Source organism: Bufo gargarizans, chromosome 4 (assembly GCF_014858855.1).
Source record: "Bufo gargarizans isolate SCDJY-AF-19 chromosome 4, ASM1485885v1, whole genome shotgun sequence".
NCBI classification, from domain to species: domain Eukaryota; kingdom Metazoa; phylum Chordata; class Amphibia; order Anura; family Bufonidae; genus Bufo; species Bufo gargarizans.
This window is the reverse complement of record NC_058083.1, coordinates 479,358,633-479,375,740: the sequence shown is the minus strand read 5'-3', so window position 1 is coordinate 479,375,740 and position 17,108 is coordinate 479,358,633. Positions and strand designations below refer to the sequence as shown.

General features: G+C 45.0%; 1 protein-coding gene across 1 annotated transcript in view; it reads left to right on the top strand.

Annotated features, from left to right (window-relative positions):
* The window catches only part of BCL9L (BCL9 like), a 44,436-nt gene that overhangs the window by 22,037 nt on the left and 5,291 nt on the right, over nt 1-17,108 (top strand). Inside the window, exons 5-7 of the mRNA XM_044289218.1 lie at nt 20-104; nt 3,693-5,229; nt 6,598-6,762. Of these exons, the coding sequence (XP_044145153.1) occupies nt 20-104; nt 3,693-5,229; nt 6,598-6,762 (1,787 nt within the window). The remainder of the gene's footprint in view (nt 1-19; nt 105-3,692; nt 5,230-6,597; nt 6,763-17,108) is intronic.

Genomic DNA, 17,108 nt, shown 5'->3' with positions numbered 1-17,108 from the left:
CCCCCTTGTTCCATCACAGGGCTGCGGAAGCTGTTTTACAGGGCCGTGCAGATTCCGTTCTGCATTACCACCAGCAAAATGTTCCTCGAGCCAAGCTGGATGAGGTAGGCTTTGCTTGATCTGCTGCATTTTATTTATACACTGTGAACAGAGTAGTGATGCTGCATTATGTGAAATGACGGACACCATGACGTAAACCCAACGCACCTCATTATAGTTGTTGGGAGCCCATTGGGTTCCTCTGGTGTCCATCATGTGACAGATCTGTCACTGCTATTATTTCCGGTTTTCCCATCTCAGATATTGATGGCATATAGCCAGGATATGTCATCAGTGTCAGATAGGTGCAGGTCCCGTCTCTAGGACCCACTCCTATCATCCCCGAAGTGAAAAGAGAGCAAGCACAGCTGACCTTATTGAAAGGAAAGCTTGCTGCGCGTACGCGGTGTGCTCACCTTGACTTTGGGGTCCCCGTTCTCTAGATACCTCACCTATTCGACATTTGGTTGAGTGGGTTCCTCACCTGTCCGACATTGATAGCCTATCCTAGCGATATGCCATCAAAGTCCCAGAGGGGCCAACACCTTTAAACATCACCTTTTTGAAGTGACTGGTTAACATTATTATTATTTGTATGACGTGGGTCACATACATTTAATACAGACTATATTCAATGTTGTGGTTTTGGTTTCTTCGACAGTTTAGACAATTTATTATTATTATTAGCAACATTCATTCCATGGCACTGTACATATGAAAAGGGGTCATCATACATAGTAGTGTAATAAGCATGAACAAGACAAGTTACAGACTGGTACAGAAGGAGAGAGGACCCTGCCCCTAAGGGCTTACGATCTACAAGGGATGAGGAAAGCATACAGCAGGTAAAGCTCCGTATAGCAGGGTTGCTGTAGGTTGTAGGCTTGTCTGAAGAGGTGGGTTTTTAGGTTTCTTTTAAAGATTTCCACTGTAGTTGAACGTCTCATGTGTTGGGATAGAGAGTTCCAGTGTATGGGGGATGCACTGTAGAAATCTTGGAGGCGACTGCGGGAAGAGAGTAAAGAAGGAGGACCTCTTGAGAATCGGAGATCGCATGGTTCACTTGGTTGGCTGTTGTGAAGGGGTTTCTCTTGCCCATGGTAATTATTCTGCAATCATCCACCACTGTTGTCTTCCGTGAGCGTCCAGGTCTTTTTGCATTGTTGAGGTCACCAGTGCTTTCTTTCTTTCTCAGGATGTACCAAGCTGTAGATTTTCAGTAGGTTTTCGCAGACGAAGCATGGCTTGTTTCACCTGCATGGAGAGCTCCTTTGACCGCATGTTTACGTCTCAGCAAAATCTTCAAAATGCAAGCACCCCACCTCAAATCAACTCCAGGCCTTTTATGTGCTTAATTGAGAAAGAAATAATGAAGGAATTGCCCACATCTGCCCACGAAACAGCCTTTGAGTCAATTGTCCAATTACTTTTGGTCCCTTTTTAAAAAAAACAAGGTGCCACATGTAAAGGAGCTGAAACTCCTAAACCCTTCATCCAGTTTTAATGTGGATACCCTCAAAGGAAAGCTTAATGTCTGGACTTTGTCTATGTCCATTATATAACTATAACTTGAATATGTTTTAGTAAACAGGTAAAAAAAAAATATATGGTGTCACTGTCCAAATATATATGGACCTAACTGTCTCTTGCTGAAGTCCTCAGTTGAGATGAGGGAGAGAGTAGTGGGGGTCGGAGAAGTTGAGAGAGTTGAGTTGAAAGTTAGAAAGTGTTAAATAGTTTATGGTTGAGAAACAGTAACGATATGAGAGATGTGAAGTAGGCCTGTATTGCAGCAGCAATTGTGGATTTGAAATTGAGGAGGGATAGTTTGTATGTGATAAAGTGCTCCTTGGAATGGTTCAGATGTACTACTTTTTTCTTAAAAGGTCCACAAAACCTCCACCCAGTGGTGTAGGGATTGCCATAGCAACGATAGCAGTGGCTATGGGGCCCTACGCCACTGGGGGCCCGTCCGGGCCGCCTTCTGTTGATTGATTTATTTACACACACACAGGCAGCCAGGCCCGAGCCGCGGACCGCCTGCCCACTACACTAGACTACAAATGCATCGCAAGAACGGATCCGTCTCTCCAGGGGTCAAGTCCTGGGAAAAAAAGTGTGGGAACTCACCCAAGATCCACTGCAACCCCCCCCCCTTCCTCCAAAAAATAAAAAAGCACAGAAAATCTAGCATGCTGTAATTTGTGTCGCTGCGGACTAAAAAATAAATTAAAAAAATAGCACTTTTATAAAAGTTTGTCCTGGGATTTGATCTCATGACCTCTACACAGCAGAAGCAAGGCATATGCCCTCACAGCTATGAAAGCTGTCTAGCTTGCTACTTAAAAAAAAATATATATAAGACTTCTACTGTAGGTAACTTTGCCCACTGTGTATGGATGTAGCAGAGCTGGGTGTGTTGGGGCAGCTGTCATGTGTATGGTTGTACACTAGGTATCAGTACACAAGGTATCAGTAGAAGTATCAGAAAAAGAAAAAAAAACACTTTGAGTTTGTCCTGGGATTCGAACTCATGACCTCTACACATTACAGGCAAGGCATTTACCCTCACAGCCATAAAAACTGTTGAGGTAGTTGCTTAAAAAAAAAAAACTAAGACTTCTACTTATACCTAGTGTACTGATACCTAGTGTACAACCATACACATGACAGCTGCCCCAACACACCCAGCTCTGCTACATCCATACACAGTGGGCAGCTGTCATGTGTATGGTTGTACACTAGATATCAGTACACTAGGTATAATTAGAAGTCTTATATTTTTTTTTTTAAGCATTTACCTAGACGGCTTTCATGGCTGTGAGGGTAAATGCCTTCCTCTGATGTGTAGAGTTCGTGAGTTCGAATCCCAGGACAAACTTTTCTAAAAGACATTCTAAATGATCTCGTAGTGAAGGAGATGATGTCATTAGGGGGCGGGGCGCCATGAGAGGAGTCGCAGGCAGCGGCACCGCACAGACAGCTTTCTCTCAACTGAAGCCGCCCCTCCTCCCTTAGCCTGCCCTGCACAGTGCGCTCCGTCTCCCCCTGTGAATCTGATTCCCCTGTGAATCTGATTCAGCCGTGTTCTCCTGGCTTGAGGCTGAAAGGGAACGGCGTTCCTGCCATGAAAAAAGTGCAGGAACGCCGTTCCCATGCGTTCCCCCTCCACTCGACCCCTGCGTCTCTCCACTTGTCATGCGGATGGACGGATCCGTCTTGCAGTCTTTTTCACAGACCGGAAGGACAGATCCGTCCTTCAGTTGTTTTGCAATGCCGGATCCTGCACTATGGAATGGAAGTCAATGGGAATTAATGCCGGCATTCCGGCGACTGATCAGGCATTTTGGATGGACATAATACCGCAGCAGGCCATTCAGAATGCATTGGGATATGCCTGATCAGCTCTTTTCCGGCATAGAGCCCTTTTGATGGAACTCTATGCCGGAAAAGAAGAACGCTAGTGTGAAAGTACCCTAAGCTGTAGTTGCAGATCTAATAGAGCTGAGCTAAAAAGCAAGGAGCAAGATCTGAGGAATAGAAATAACCACAAATCATTACCTGTAGTACAGATTTACTTATCGTTTAGAGTTCTTGACTAGAGGGTTCCTTTAATTATACTTTTGACACATTTTTATCTTTTATATATTCAGGATGCTCTCCAGAAACCACCCAGCACTCCAAATACTGCAGGAGAGGATTCTGTGCCCACGCTACCACCTTCTACATCACCTGCACCAGCCAGTCATCCAACTAACACGCCTATCCAGGCTCCTCCAAATGTGCTGCCAACTGAAGCAGTAGTGGAGGAGACAAAACAAGAGTTGACTCCAAACACGGGGGGAAATAGCAATAGCCGTCCTGCCAGTAGCCACTCCAACCCACCACCTCCACCTTCTGCCCCGTTACCTGTCGAGGACCCTGGACTTCTGGAAAGTACACAAGAGACTATGACACTAAACACAGAGGTTCTTTCAAGAGAGCAGCTCGAGCATCGGGAACGATCTCTTCAGACTTTGAGAGACATAGAAAGGCTGTTGCTTCGAAGTGGTGCTGATAGTGAGTCATTTTCAAGGCACAGCACAAGTCCAGTAGAAGGATCTGTACCTTCTCATCCTCAACCTCATGTTCCTTCAAACCCACCAACTCCAATAAAAAAGTATGAAGAGCCCTTGCAGTCTATGATCACACAGACTCAAAGTTTAGGAGGTCCAGGAATGGAGCAAGAAATGGGAGGTCCTCCAACCGGACCAGACATGGGTCATCAAATGAGTCTTATGATGCAGCGGTTGGGACAAGACAGTCTTACACCAGAGCAGGCTGCATGGAGAAAACTTCAGGAGGAATATTATGCTGAAAAGAGGAGGAAAGAAGAGCACATGACTGTACATGGCAGGTCAGCACCTGAGTTGATGCTCAGGGGACCTCCTCCACCATACCACAACAAGCCTGGCGAACAGTGGGTTGGGAATCGGTTACCTGTAACTCTAGAGGGACAGGAAGCCATGCAAGTTAGAGGTGGAGGGATAACATTCCAGGGTCCAAGATTTCCCGGTAGATATGCTCTCATGCAAAATATGCCAATGGACACCATTGGAGTTATGCAGAGACCAGGTAGATGGCCTGAAGATATGGCATCAGTGGGTGGAGTGCAAGGTAGCTTTCCACAAAGTGGAATGGCATTCCCTGGTGGAGGTCAAGGAGAAGTGGAGAGATTTTTGAATCCTCCTTCCCGTGATGAATTTTTGAGACATCAGCTATTAGAGAAACGTTCACCTGTTATGCAGAGACAGTTGTCAATACCTAGTGGACAAGGCATAGATATGGATCGAGTGATTATGCAACAGCGACAAGGTGACCCTTCTATGTTCCAAGGAGATGGATTGGGTAGTGGATCTACCATGGGCATGGATTTTGGAGGGTCCAGAAACATGGTAAGCCCCCCCATGGGGCGTCCCGGACCAGTCAGGGAACTGGAATCAGCAGGAGGAGGTGGAAACCTCAATATGAACATGAGTGTCAACATGAATATGAACCTTAACCTTCAGATGACACCCCACCAACAGATGTTATTGTCCCAGAAAATGAGGAATGATCTAATAGGTTCCCAAGCAGGAGTAGGATCAGAAGAGCTGGTTCGGACAACACGAGTGCAAAATGGCAGCGGTGGCCAGAAGATGGTAATTCAAGGTCAGTTTTCTTAAGACCAGACAGGGTTTCCCCAAGAGAAGTCCCCATATAGCCCCATACAACAGGAATTGAGTATGGAAATGGTTCGATTAGATCACAGATCTGTGGGGAGCTCAGCTGGTTCCAATCCGAATAGCATTGGTACACTACACATCACGACAAACAGGTGTTTAAGTCACAGACTATCAGAACATAATTGAGATGCAATCACCTATTATTATTAGCCACATTAAAGGAGTTGTGCAAGAATGGGGGGAGTTTTGGCAAACCTCCCGGACCTCTAAAAGGAAGCTTACTTACCTGCTTCCTGGCTCTGGCTCCCCGCTCCTTCTCCTCTAGGCCTGCGATGCTCCAATGGGCTCCCTCGCAGAAAACATCTGGTTTGACATTGTGGAAGTGACCGGCTCCCTTTTTTACATAACAAATGGTCATATGACGCAAGGGGATCTGGTCTCAGCCATGGCCTGTGATTGGCTGTGGCAATGTCAAACTGGATGTTTACAGCGAGGGAGCCCAGCAGAGCATCGCAGGACTGGAGAAGAAGGAGCAGGGAGCCAGCACTGGACTTCCCTTTAAAAGTCCGGTAAAGTAGGGAAAGGGGAGTGGGGGGGTTGCCAAAAACTCCCCCATTCTTGCAAAACCCCTTTAAATCTTGGACAATTCAGATCACCACTTGTCTCTAAAATCTCTCCAAACTCCAACCCCCCCAGTTTTATTAAATCTGATTTAATTACTGGGGTATTAAAGGGGTATTCTGGTTGTTTCAAGTTATCCCCTAACCACAGGCACATGTGTGACAGGCTGCGCTGTTCATTTCAGGAGGGCTGCAGGAGGCACGGGGCCCCTGTTCTCATGATCGGTCCCCACCGATCTAATAGTTATCCCCTATCCTGTGGCTAGGGAATAACTTGAAACAAACATAATAGCCCTTTAAGTGGATGCTCACCTAGCAGTTTCCTTAGTAGATTAAACCATCCTCATGTGAATTTGTCCTGTCCAGCTTTTCTTTTCTGAAAATAAATTCTATTTTTATGTTCTGTTACAAGGGTTGTCCCAACTCTGGGTTACGGAAAAGCATAGCTTGCTGTTTGTGTAGCTCCCATTTACTGCTATGGGAGTCATACAAACAGCGGTGTGCCGGTCACTAGACCATTTCCATAACTTCGCCTCCTGATTGGGCTGATGGATTTCAACACGCCCAGTCGTTTTGTTCTTGGAGAGAGAAGCCACCACCAGAGATGTCTGGCAGCATCTTGCTCCCCTCTGACCATTCAGAATACATACCCCCTCAGTCGAGTGTGCATGTCTATGGGGAGGTCTGGAAGAAATACATCTTTTTGTCCATAATGTCATTATATTTTTTTTCAGATGGTGCACCGACCCAGAATCCTTTATCCTTGATGATGTCTCAGATGTCTAAGTATGCCATGCCTAGTTCCACGCCACTGTATCACAATGCAATTAAAACAATTGCTACATGTGACGATGATCTGCTACCAGACCGGGTTCTCCTTCCACCTGGCTGTCAGCAAGGTGAGACGTTTTCACTGCCAGCGTTGCTTACAAATTATTGCAAAACTTAATTATAGAATAGAAATTGATAATAAACTCAAAACTCCCCAATATTGTGTGAAAGTATAACGCCACCAGCAGTTTAAAGGGGTTTTCCAGGAATTTGATATTGATGGTCTGTCCTCAGGATAGGTCATCAATATCTGATCAGTGGCAGTCTGACTCCCGGTACCCCCGCTCATCAGATGGACAGGTGTGGCATCTGAAGCGACGTTCGCTCTGCTCGAGGAAAAGCGTTCCTTATGTCTTACTCACATGTCGGTGTTTTGGTCAGTGATTTCCATCAGTGTTTGTGAGCCAAAACCAGGAGCCGCCACAGACATAAGTTATAAGGGAAAGATCTGCACCTGTTCTGTGTTTAGAGCCGCCCCTGGTTTTGGCTTAAAATCATTGACCGAACACTGACTGTGAGAATAAGGCATCAATGGTAATAGACCTGAGCCTGTGCAAGGCTACTAGGCCTATCACAGGTATATTCCAATGTAGGCAAGCAGGTGGCAGCACTGCAATGGAATTTACTGAATTTCACAAACACTAATGTATAAAATCTCATTAATGTTTGAGAAAGGCAATCTAATGATTTTATGTTAATGTCCCTAAGGGGGCTTAAAAAAATACACAAAAAAGTATAACAAAATGAAAAATTCAGACCAGCCCTCTTTTTCTCATCGCCCTGCAAAACAATGAGCCCTTAGGGTCAGAATATAGTGATGAAAAAAATATATATATTAAAACGCAAGAAAAACTATACAAATTTGGTATCGTCGTTATCGTACTCACCCAGAGAATGAAGGTAACTGGTCAGTTTTACCACATAGGGAACGGAGTAAAAACAAAACTCCTAAAACTGTGGCAGAATTGAGCTTGGTTTTTTTTTTTTCCAATGGTGTAATTAGAAAGTACAACTTGCCCTGCAAAAAAAAACGAAAAAAACAAAAACAAACCCGTATACTGCTATGTGAACAGAAAAAAGAAAAAAGCTATGGCTCCGGGAGTGAAAAATAAAAAAGCAAAAATGGAAAATCACTGCGTCAGGATGGGGTTAAGCCAGGTATACTGCCTATTAGGGCTCATGCACACAAACGTTTTTTGCGTTCCGTATATGGACCGTATTTTGATTCCGTATACGGAACCATTCATTTCAATGGATCCGCAAAAGATGCGGACAGCACTCTGTGTGCTGTCCGCATCCGTTGCTCCGTTCCGTGGCCCCGCAAAAATTATGAGACATGTCCTATTCTTGTCCGTTTTGCAGACAAGAACAGGCATTTCTATAATGGGCCTCCTGTTCTGTTCCGCAAATTGCGGAAGGCCCACGGGCGGCATCCTTTTTTTGCAGACCGCAAAAAACGGCACGGTCATGTGCATGAGCCCTTAGGGTTGATCATGCTGAGTGAAATGCAATCTGTTGCACTGTTTTTGAGAAATTTAGTAGTTTTTATTCTTGTGCTATTAGGGTATTCAGACCACCAAGGGGCAGGCCTAGTCCCTCAGTACACCGCTTCACCACTGCCTTTCCCCCTTAAAGGTATTATCCAATCCCTTTAATGACCCCCCCCCCCCTTTCCCAATGCCCGGGCATCTTTAATAGATTATACTTTCCCCGCACGGCCGCCGCATCTCCCCGTCGCGTGGATCAAAACATCCGGCAACGAGTGGAGCAGCCAATAGCAGGCCGCGATGGGGACAAACCTTGTTAGCATCACCCACGATGCTAGCGGCGGCCGTGCGGGGACCAGGAGCTCTGCGGGTGCCGGGAGCGGGTTAAGTATAATCTGTATTAGGGGCCCAGGCATTGAGGGGGGGGGGGCATTATAGGGGTTGGATAACCCATTTAATTACTCCTTCCCTCCCATTGAGTGACACAGCCAGACATTCTTAATCTGGCGCACACTTTTTCCCCTCAAAAGACCTTTTAAAAAAAAAAAAAAAAGTTCAAGTTGTGCGAAGTTCACACGTCTACATCTTTTATCTCAGGTAAGGGAAGACAAAAAGTAACTGTATCCCCATATCCTGTATCCTCCTGACCACATGATACTTGCGGTGGCATTACACGCCCGTTTACAGCCATGACCACCTTCGAACATTTTTGAAAAAAACTAATGTTTGAAAGTTTGTAACGAAATTCTGATCCTTGGATTGAGTTGCACACAAAATTCACAGTAAAAATAATAGATCATGTGGGCAAGGATCATTTAGGACCATCAGTGATTGTGCTCACAAAAAGACCGGAGCGGCGGGCAGCTACCTGCATTACCAAAATCCACATTTAGTTTTTTCAAAAATCTTACAAAAAGCTAACATATGTTAAACTGCTATCGTGCAACTTGGCATCAGACAGAGAAGTAAAACTTACATGCAAATTCAACTTTTACTGAGACAGAAAAATATACTCAAAAACAGGTCACATGTTGGGTGCTCCTACACACCACGTTCAGAAACTGACTTTTCTAAGCAAATTAACTGAAAGCTCTGATTATGCAGTTCAAGCTGTTGTTGTAAGTATTTCCTATCTTCTTACATGAGGCAATTATTGGGAATGAACCGCTCATTCCTGATAATTGCCTGATCACCAGAGGAAGTGAGCGCTGCATTCACGTGCAGCAGTCATCTTCTCTGCATGGGCACGAGCGATTGTTACATTGATTGCTTGTGCCCGTAGAAAATCATTGTTTCTGGGCAACATTTACACAGCGAGATGGGATGCCCATGATTTTAGGTGCAGGATGGAAGACATGATCATCCGATGAATGAGCGTTTGCTCGTCTGTTGGGTGATTGCTGGCACTTATAGATGGGCCAGTTTGATAGCAAATGTTTCTACAAACTCTCATCCCCAATTATTGGCTGGATAATCGTAAAGAAGCACTCCCACACATTTTTTTTTTTTTTTTACTCTAACCTGTTAGAAAGTTACATGATGTCATCTGTAGTGAAGGTAATCTAATCACCAGTGGCTGTATTTGTGAGTTATATCCCCCCTTCTGAACCTCAGCTGTGTCATGTGACCAGCACTCTGACTTTCCAATGTTCATATGTGCCTGCATTGTTGAGAAAAAGGAGGTTTTAATATATGCAAATGAGCCTCTAGGAACAACGGGGGCGTTACCATTACACCTAGAGGCTCTGCTCTCTCTGCAACTGCCGTGCCCGCTGCACTTTGTTCGACAGAGCCAGGCAGTGGAAACGTCATCATGTCCTGTGATAGGGATTTGAGATTATGACCCCACTGGGGAAAGGCACTGTTGCCTGTACAGTGCTGTGGAATATGTTGGCACTACATAATTAATACAAATAAGGCTAATTTCACACTAGCGGCAGGGGACTCCGGCAGGCTGTTCCGGCGGGTAAACAGCCTGTCGGATCCGTCCGGCCGCTAGTTCACGTGTGCCCCCCAACCTGCGCTCCGTCCCCATTGACTATAATGGGGGCGGAGTTCCGGCAGCGCACGCAGAGAGGAGGCCGGACTAAAAGTACTGCATGCAGTAGCGGCAGTCCGGGGGCACACGTGAACTAGCGGCAGGACGGATCCGACAGGCTGTTCACCCGCCGGAGTCCCCTGCCGCTAGTGTGAAAGTACCCTAAATAAGATAATTAGTAAGGTTGAAAAAATGGCTACCTTTGGTTCAAGCAGTGTTATGATAAAACAGTAGGGGAGCCTACTGCATGTGGATGTACATAGATGTACAGAGCTCCAGCCCCTGTATAGACAGTACAGACAGACTGGAATATCCACCAGCACAATATTTTGTGCAGTTATAGATAAAACAAAAATATCACTGAAAGGTTAGATCTTCATTTTAAACCTTTCAAAGTTTAGTTAAATAAATATTTGGTATAAACTGACATAGCGCATATCTGCATTTACAAGAAATGTGTCTCCTTGAAACATGAAATATATAATAGTAACTACTAACACCATTATAGGAGCTAGCCTTTTAAGATCTAAGACCACCCACATGACTCCTAAGCCCAGGTTTAACCCCTTTGTGACCAGGTTTGGGCCTTAACCACTTCAGCCCCGCTAGGTGAAACCCCCTTCATGACCAGGCCACTTTTTACACTTCGGCACTACACTCCTTTCACCGTTTATCGCTCGGTCATGCAACTTACCACCCAAATGAATTTTACCTCCTTTTCTTCTCACTAATAGAGCTTTCATTTGGTGGTATTTTATTGCTGCTGACATTTTTACTTTTTTTGTTTATTAATCAAAATGTAACGATTTTTTTGCAAAAAAATGACATTTTTCACTTTCAGCTGTAAAATTTTGCAAAAAAAACGACATCCATATATAAATTTCTCGCCAAATTTATAGTTCTACATGTCTTTGATAAAAAAAAAATGTTTGGGCAAAAAAAAAATGGTTTGGGTAAAAGTTATAGCATTTACAAACTATGGTACAAAAATGTGAATTTCCGCTTTTTGAAACAGCTTTGACTTTCTGAGCACCTGTCATGTTTCCTGAGGTTCTACAATGCCCAAACAGTAGAAAACCCCCACAAATGACCCCATTTTTGCGGTCTGCAAAAAAAAGTAGACACCCTAAGGTATTCGCTGATGGGCATAGTGAGTTCATAGAACTTTTTATTTTTTGTCACAAGTTAGCGGAAAATGATGATGATTTTATTTTTTTTATTTTTTCTTACAAAGTCTCATATTCCACTAACTTGCGACAAAAAATAAAAAATTCTAGGAACTCACCATGCCCCTCACAGAATACCTTGGGGTGTCTTCTTTCCAAAATGGGGTCACTTGTGGGGTAGTTATACTGCCCTGGCAATTTAGGGGCCCAAATGTGTGAGAAGAACTTTGCAATCAAAATGTGTAAAAAATGACTGGTGAAATCCAAAAGGTGCACTTTGGAATATGTGCCCCTTTACCCACCTTGGCAGCAAAAAAGTGTGACATATCTGGTATCGCCGTACTCAGGAGAAGTTGGGGAATGTGTTTTGGGGTCTCATTTTACATATACCCATGCTGGGTGAGAAAAATATCTTGGTCAAATGCCAACTTTGTATAAAAAAATGGGAAAAGTTGTCTTTTGCCAAGATATTTCTCTCATCCAGCATGGGTATATGTAAAATGACACCCCAAAACACATTCCCCAACTTCTCCTGAGTACGGCGATACCAGATGTGTGACACTTTTTTGCTGCCAAGGTGGGCAAAGGGGCACATATTCCAAAGTGCACCTTTTGGATTTCACCGGTCATTTTTTACACATTTTGATTGCAAAGTTCTTCTCACACATTTGGGCCCCTAAATTGCCAGGGCAGTATAACTACCCCACAAGTGACCCCATTTTGGAAAGAAGACACCCCAAGGTATTCCGTGAGGGGCATGGCGAGTTCCTAGAATTTTTAATTTTTTGTCACAAGTTAGCGGAAAATGATGATTTTTTTTTTTTCTCTTTTTTCCTTACAAAGTCTCATATTCCACTAACTTGCGACAAAAAATAAAAAATTCTAGGAACTCGCCGTGCCCCTCACGGAATACCTTGGGGTGTCTTCTTTCCAAAATGGGGTCACTTGTGGCGTAGTTATACTGCCCTGGCAATTTAGGGGCCCATAGGTGCACTTTGGAATATGTGCCCCTTTGCCCACCTTGGCATCAAAAAAGTGTCCCACATCTGGTATCGCCGTACTCAGGAGAAGTTGGGGAATGTGTTTTGGGGTGTCATTTTACATATACCCATGCTGGGTGAGAGAAATATCTTGGCAAAAGACAACTTTTCCCATTTTTTTATACAAAGTTGGCATTTGTCCAAGACATTTTTCTCACCCAGCATGGGTATATGTAAAATGACACCCCAAAACACATTCCCCAACTTCTCCTGAGTACGGCGATACCACATGTGTGACACTTTTTTGCAGCCTAGATGCGCAAAGGGGCCCAAATTCCTTTTAGGAGGGCATGTTTAGACATTTGGATCCCAGACTTCTTCTCACACTTTCGGGCCCCTAAAAAGCCAGGGCAGTATAAATACCCCACATGTGACCCCACTTTGGAAAGAAGACACCCCAAGGTATTCAATGAGGGGCATGGCGAGTTCCTAGAATTTTTTTTTTTTTTGCATAAGTTAGCGGATATTGATTTTTTTTTGTTTTTTTTCTCACAAAGTCTCACTTTCCGCTAACTTAGGACAAAAATTTCAATCTTTCATGGACTCAATATGCCCCTCAGCGAATACCTTGGGGTGTCTTCTTTCCAAAATGGGGTCACATGTGGGGTATTTATACTGCCCTGGCTTTTTAGGGGCCCTAAAGCGTGAGAAGAAGTCTGGAATATAAATGTCTAAAAATGTTTACGCATTTGGATTCCGTGAGGGGTATGGTGCGTCCATGTGAGATTTTATTTTTTGACACAAGTTAGTGGAATATGAGACTTTGTAAGAAAAAACAAAAACAAAAACAAACAAAAAATTTCCGCTAACTTGTGCCAAAAAAAATGTCTGAATGGAGCCTTACCGGGGGGGGGGGGGGGGGGTGATCAATGACAGGGGGGTGATCAATGACAGGGGGGTGATCACCCATATAGACTCCCTGATCACCCCCTGTCATTGATAACCCCCCTGTAAGGCTCCATTCAGACGTCCGTATAATCTTTACGGATCCATGGATCGGATCCGCAAAACACATGCGGACGTCTGAATGGAGCCTTACAGGGGGGTTATCAATGACAGGGGGTGATCAGGGTGATCACCCCCCTGTCAATGATCACCCCCCCTGTAAGGCTCCATTCAGACATCCGCATGATTTTTTACGGATCCATGGATACATGGATCGGATCCACAAAACACATGCGGACGTCTGAATGGAGCCTTACAGGGGGGTTATCAATGACAGGGGGTGATCAGGGTGATCACCCCCCTGTCAATGATCACCCCCCCTGTAAGGCTCCATTCAGACATCCGCATGATTTTTTACGGATCCATGGATACATGGATCGGATCCACAAAACACATGCGGACGTCTGAATGGAGCCTTACAGGGGGGTTATCAATGACAGGGGGTGATCAGGGTGATCACCCCCCTGTCAATGATCACCCCCCCTGTAAGGCTCCATTCAGACATCCGCATGATTTTTTACGGATCCATGGATACATGGATCGGATCCACAAAACACATGCGGACGTCTGAATGGAGCCTTACAGGGGGGTGATCAGGGAGTGTTATATGGGTGATCACCCGCCTGTCATTAATCACCCCCTGTAAGGCTCCATTCAGACGTCCGCATGTGTTTTGCGGATCCGATCCATGTATCCATGGATCCGTAAAAATCATGCGGACGTCTGAATGGAGCCTTACAGGGGGGTGATCAATGACAGGGGGGTGATCAATGACAGGGGGTGATCAGGGAGTGTATATGGGTGATCACCCGCCTGTCATTGATCACCCCCCTGTAAGGCTCCATTCAGACGTCCGCATGATTTTTACGGATCCATGGATACATGGATCGTATCCACAAAACACATGCGGACGTCTGAATGGAGCCTTACAGGGGGGTTATCAATGACAGGGGGGTGATCAGGGAGTGTATATGGGTGATCACCCGCCTGTCATTGATCACCCCCTGTAAGGCTCCATTCAGACGTCCGCATGTGTTTTGCGGATCCGATCCATGTATCCATGGATCCGTAAAAATCATGCGGACGTCTGAATGGAGCCTTACAGGGGGGTGATCAATGACAGGGGGTGATCAATTAAAGGGGGTGATCAGGGAGTGTATATGGGTGATCACCCGCCTGTCATTGATCACCCCCCTGTAAGGCTCCATTCAGACGTCCGTATGCTTTTTGCGGATCCGATCCATGTATCCGTGGATCCGTAAAAATCATACGGATGTCTGAACGGAGCCTGACAGGGGGGTGATCAATGACAGGGCGGTGATCAGGGAGTTTATATGGGGTGATCATGGGTGATCAGGGGTTTATAAGGGGTTAATAAGTGACGGGGGGGGGGGGGGGTGTAGTGTAGTGTGGTGTTTGGTGCGACTGTACTGAGCTACCTGAGTCCTCTGGTGGTCGATCCTAACAAAAGGGACCACCAGAGGACCAGGTAGGAGGTATATTAGACGCTGTTATGAAAACAGCGTCTAATATACCTGTTAGGGGTTAAAAAATTCGGATCTCCAGCCTGCCAGCGAGCGATCGCCGCTGGCAGGCTGGAGATCCACTCGCTTACCTTCCGTTCCTGTGAGCGCGCGCGCCTGTGTGCGCGCGTTCACAGGAAATCCCGGCCCTCGCGAGATGACGCGTATATGCGTCGTCGTGCGCAGGGCTGCCACCTCCGGAACGCACATGTGCGTTAGGCGGTCTGGAGGTGGTTAAAGAGGACCTTTCACCACTTCTGACATTCCTGTTTTAATAGCTTCATGCATTCCCCATGTAATAACAATTCTGGAGCATCTATTCGTATGTCTCTATGTTGTGCCATTCCTTTATTATTTGCACTAGAAGTTATGAATAAATTGCTAGCAGTCTGCAGTAAGGGTACAGAGGGGTGGTAACCAGTTGGGGGGTGTGTCCCTGCACAGACTGACTATCCAATCAGTGCTGCCATTTTCAGACTGTGCAGGGACACCCCCCCAACTGGTTACCACCCCTCTGTACCCTTACTGCAGACTGCTAGCAATTTATTCATAACTTCTAGTGCAAATCATAAAGAAATGGCACAACATAGAGACATAAGAATAGATGCTCCAGAATTATTACGTGGGGAATGGGTGTACCTATTAAAATAGGCATGTCAGGAGAGGTGACAGGTCCTTTTTAAAGGGGTTTTCTAAGACTTTATAACTGATGACCTATCGGTATCTGATCTGTGGAGGTCCAACACCTGGGACCCTCACCGATCAGTTGTTTGAGAAGGCAGAGCTCGCATTAGCCCGTCCCACGACTTGCTCCCGGTTTGCTTAAAGCCATGTGACGTCACGTTCATCGGCCACATGGTCTAGGAGCAGCATTGAAGTGAATGGGGATGAGCTGCAATACCAAGCACAGCCACTATACAATGTACGGCGCTGTGCTTGGTGAGCTTCGAGAAGGCGGCGGTGCTCACAGGAGTGCTGGCACCTTCTCAAACAGCTGATAAGCGGGGGTCCTGGGTGTCGGACCCCCACCGATAAGATACTGATGACCTATCCAGAGGAAAAGCCTGTTTTTTTCATTTTTCCATAGTCACCTTCCAAGAGCTATAACTTCTTTATTTTTCTATTGATACAGCTGTATGAGGACTTTTTATTTTTAATTTTTTTTGTGGGACAAGTTGTAGTTTTTAATGTCACCATTTTGGGGTACATATAACTTACTGATTAACTTTTATTAACTCTTTGTGAGGGGGAGGGGAAAAAAACAGCAATACTGCCATTGAGTTTTTCCGTTATATATTTTGTGGCATAAATTTTTCAGCATAAATAATGATAACTTTACTCTTTCGGTCAGTATGATTACAGCAATACCAAATACATATAGGTGGTCATTTATTATTGTTTTTACGCCACGTTTTGGCATATTTTTGTCGCAGATTTTGTCGCAAAGGGTTTTTGAGGCAAAATCTGCGACTTTTCCAAGGTGGTAGAAAAAGTGGTGTGGCATGGGCGAGGAAGAGGGAGGGCTAGACAGCCCGTCTGATTCTTCATTTTCCATGCCAGTTTAAGGAAGCAACAGACCTGGCGTAGTTTAAGGCATGTTGCACGGCCGGCGGCACCAAGCAGGAAGAGGTATGTAGAGGTCTGCACCTCTACAAAACTTTGGCGCATCCCCCGTCTAAATCGCCAGTCTTAATAAATGACCCTTTATAGGTTTTTTTTTTTATACTGCATACCAAATATGTGAAGGGAATTTTATATTAGCAATTTCTTCCATTAAAAAGCTTTTTTTTTTTTTTTTTTTTTTAGTGAAAAAGGGTGTGTTTTTTTTCTAACATGGAATTTTTTAACTATTTACAACGCCCACAAGGGGACTTTTATAGGCGATCTTTTGATCGCTTTTCTAATACACATTGCATTGCTTATACAATGCAATGTATTATTCTGTCAGTGCTGTACCGACATCCACTGGCAGGCTGCAAAAGAGAAGCACTGCCTGCTAGAAATACACTGAAGGTAGGCCTGGGCCTTCCTTAGTCCCTAGGCTGCCATGGCAAGACATCGGCACCCAGCAATTTTATTAGTGCAGTGCCAATAAGAAACAGAAGGATTACACTCTCTCTCTGTAACCACTTAGACGGTGCTATTGATCTAAGGGGTTAAACGGCCTGGATCTGCACTTCTGCCCGTCTGTGCCTCCACAGCAGAAGACCCATGC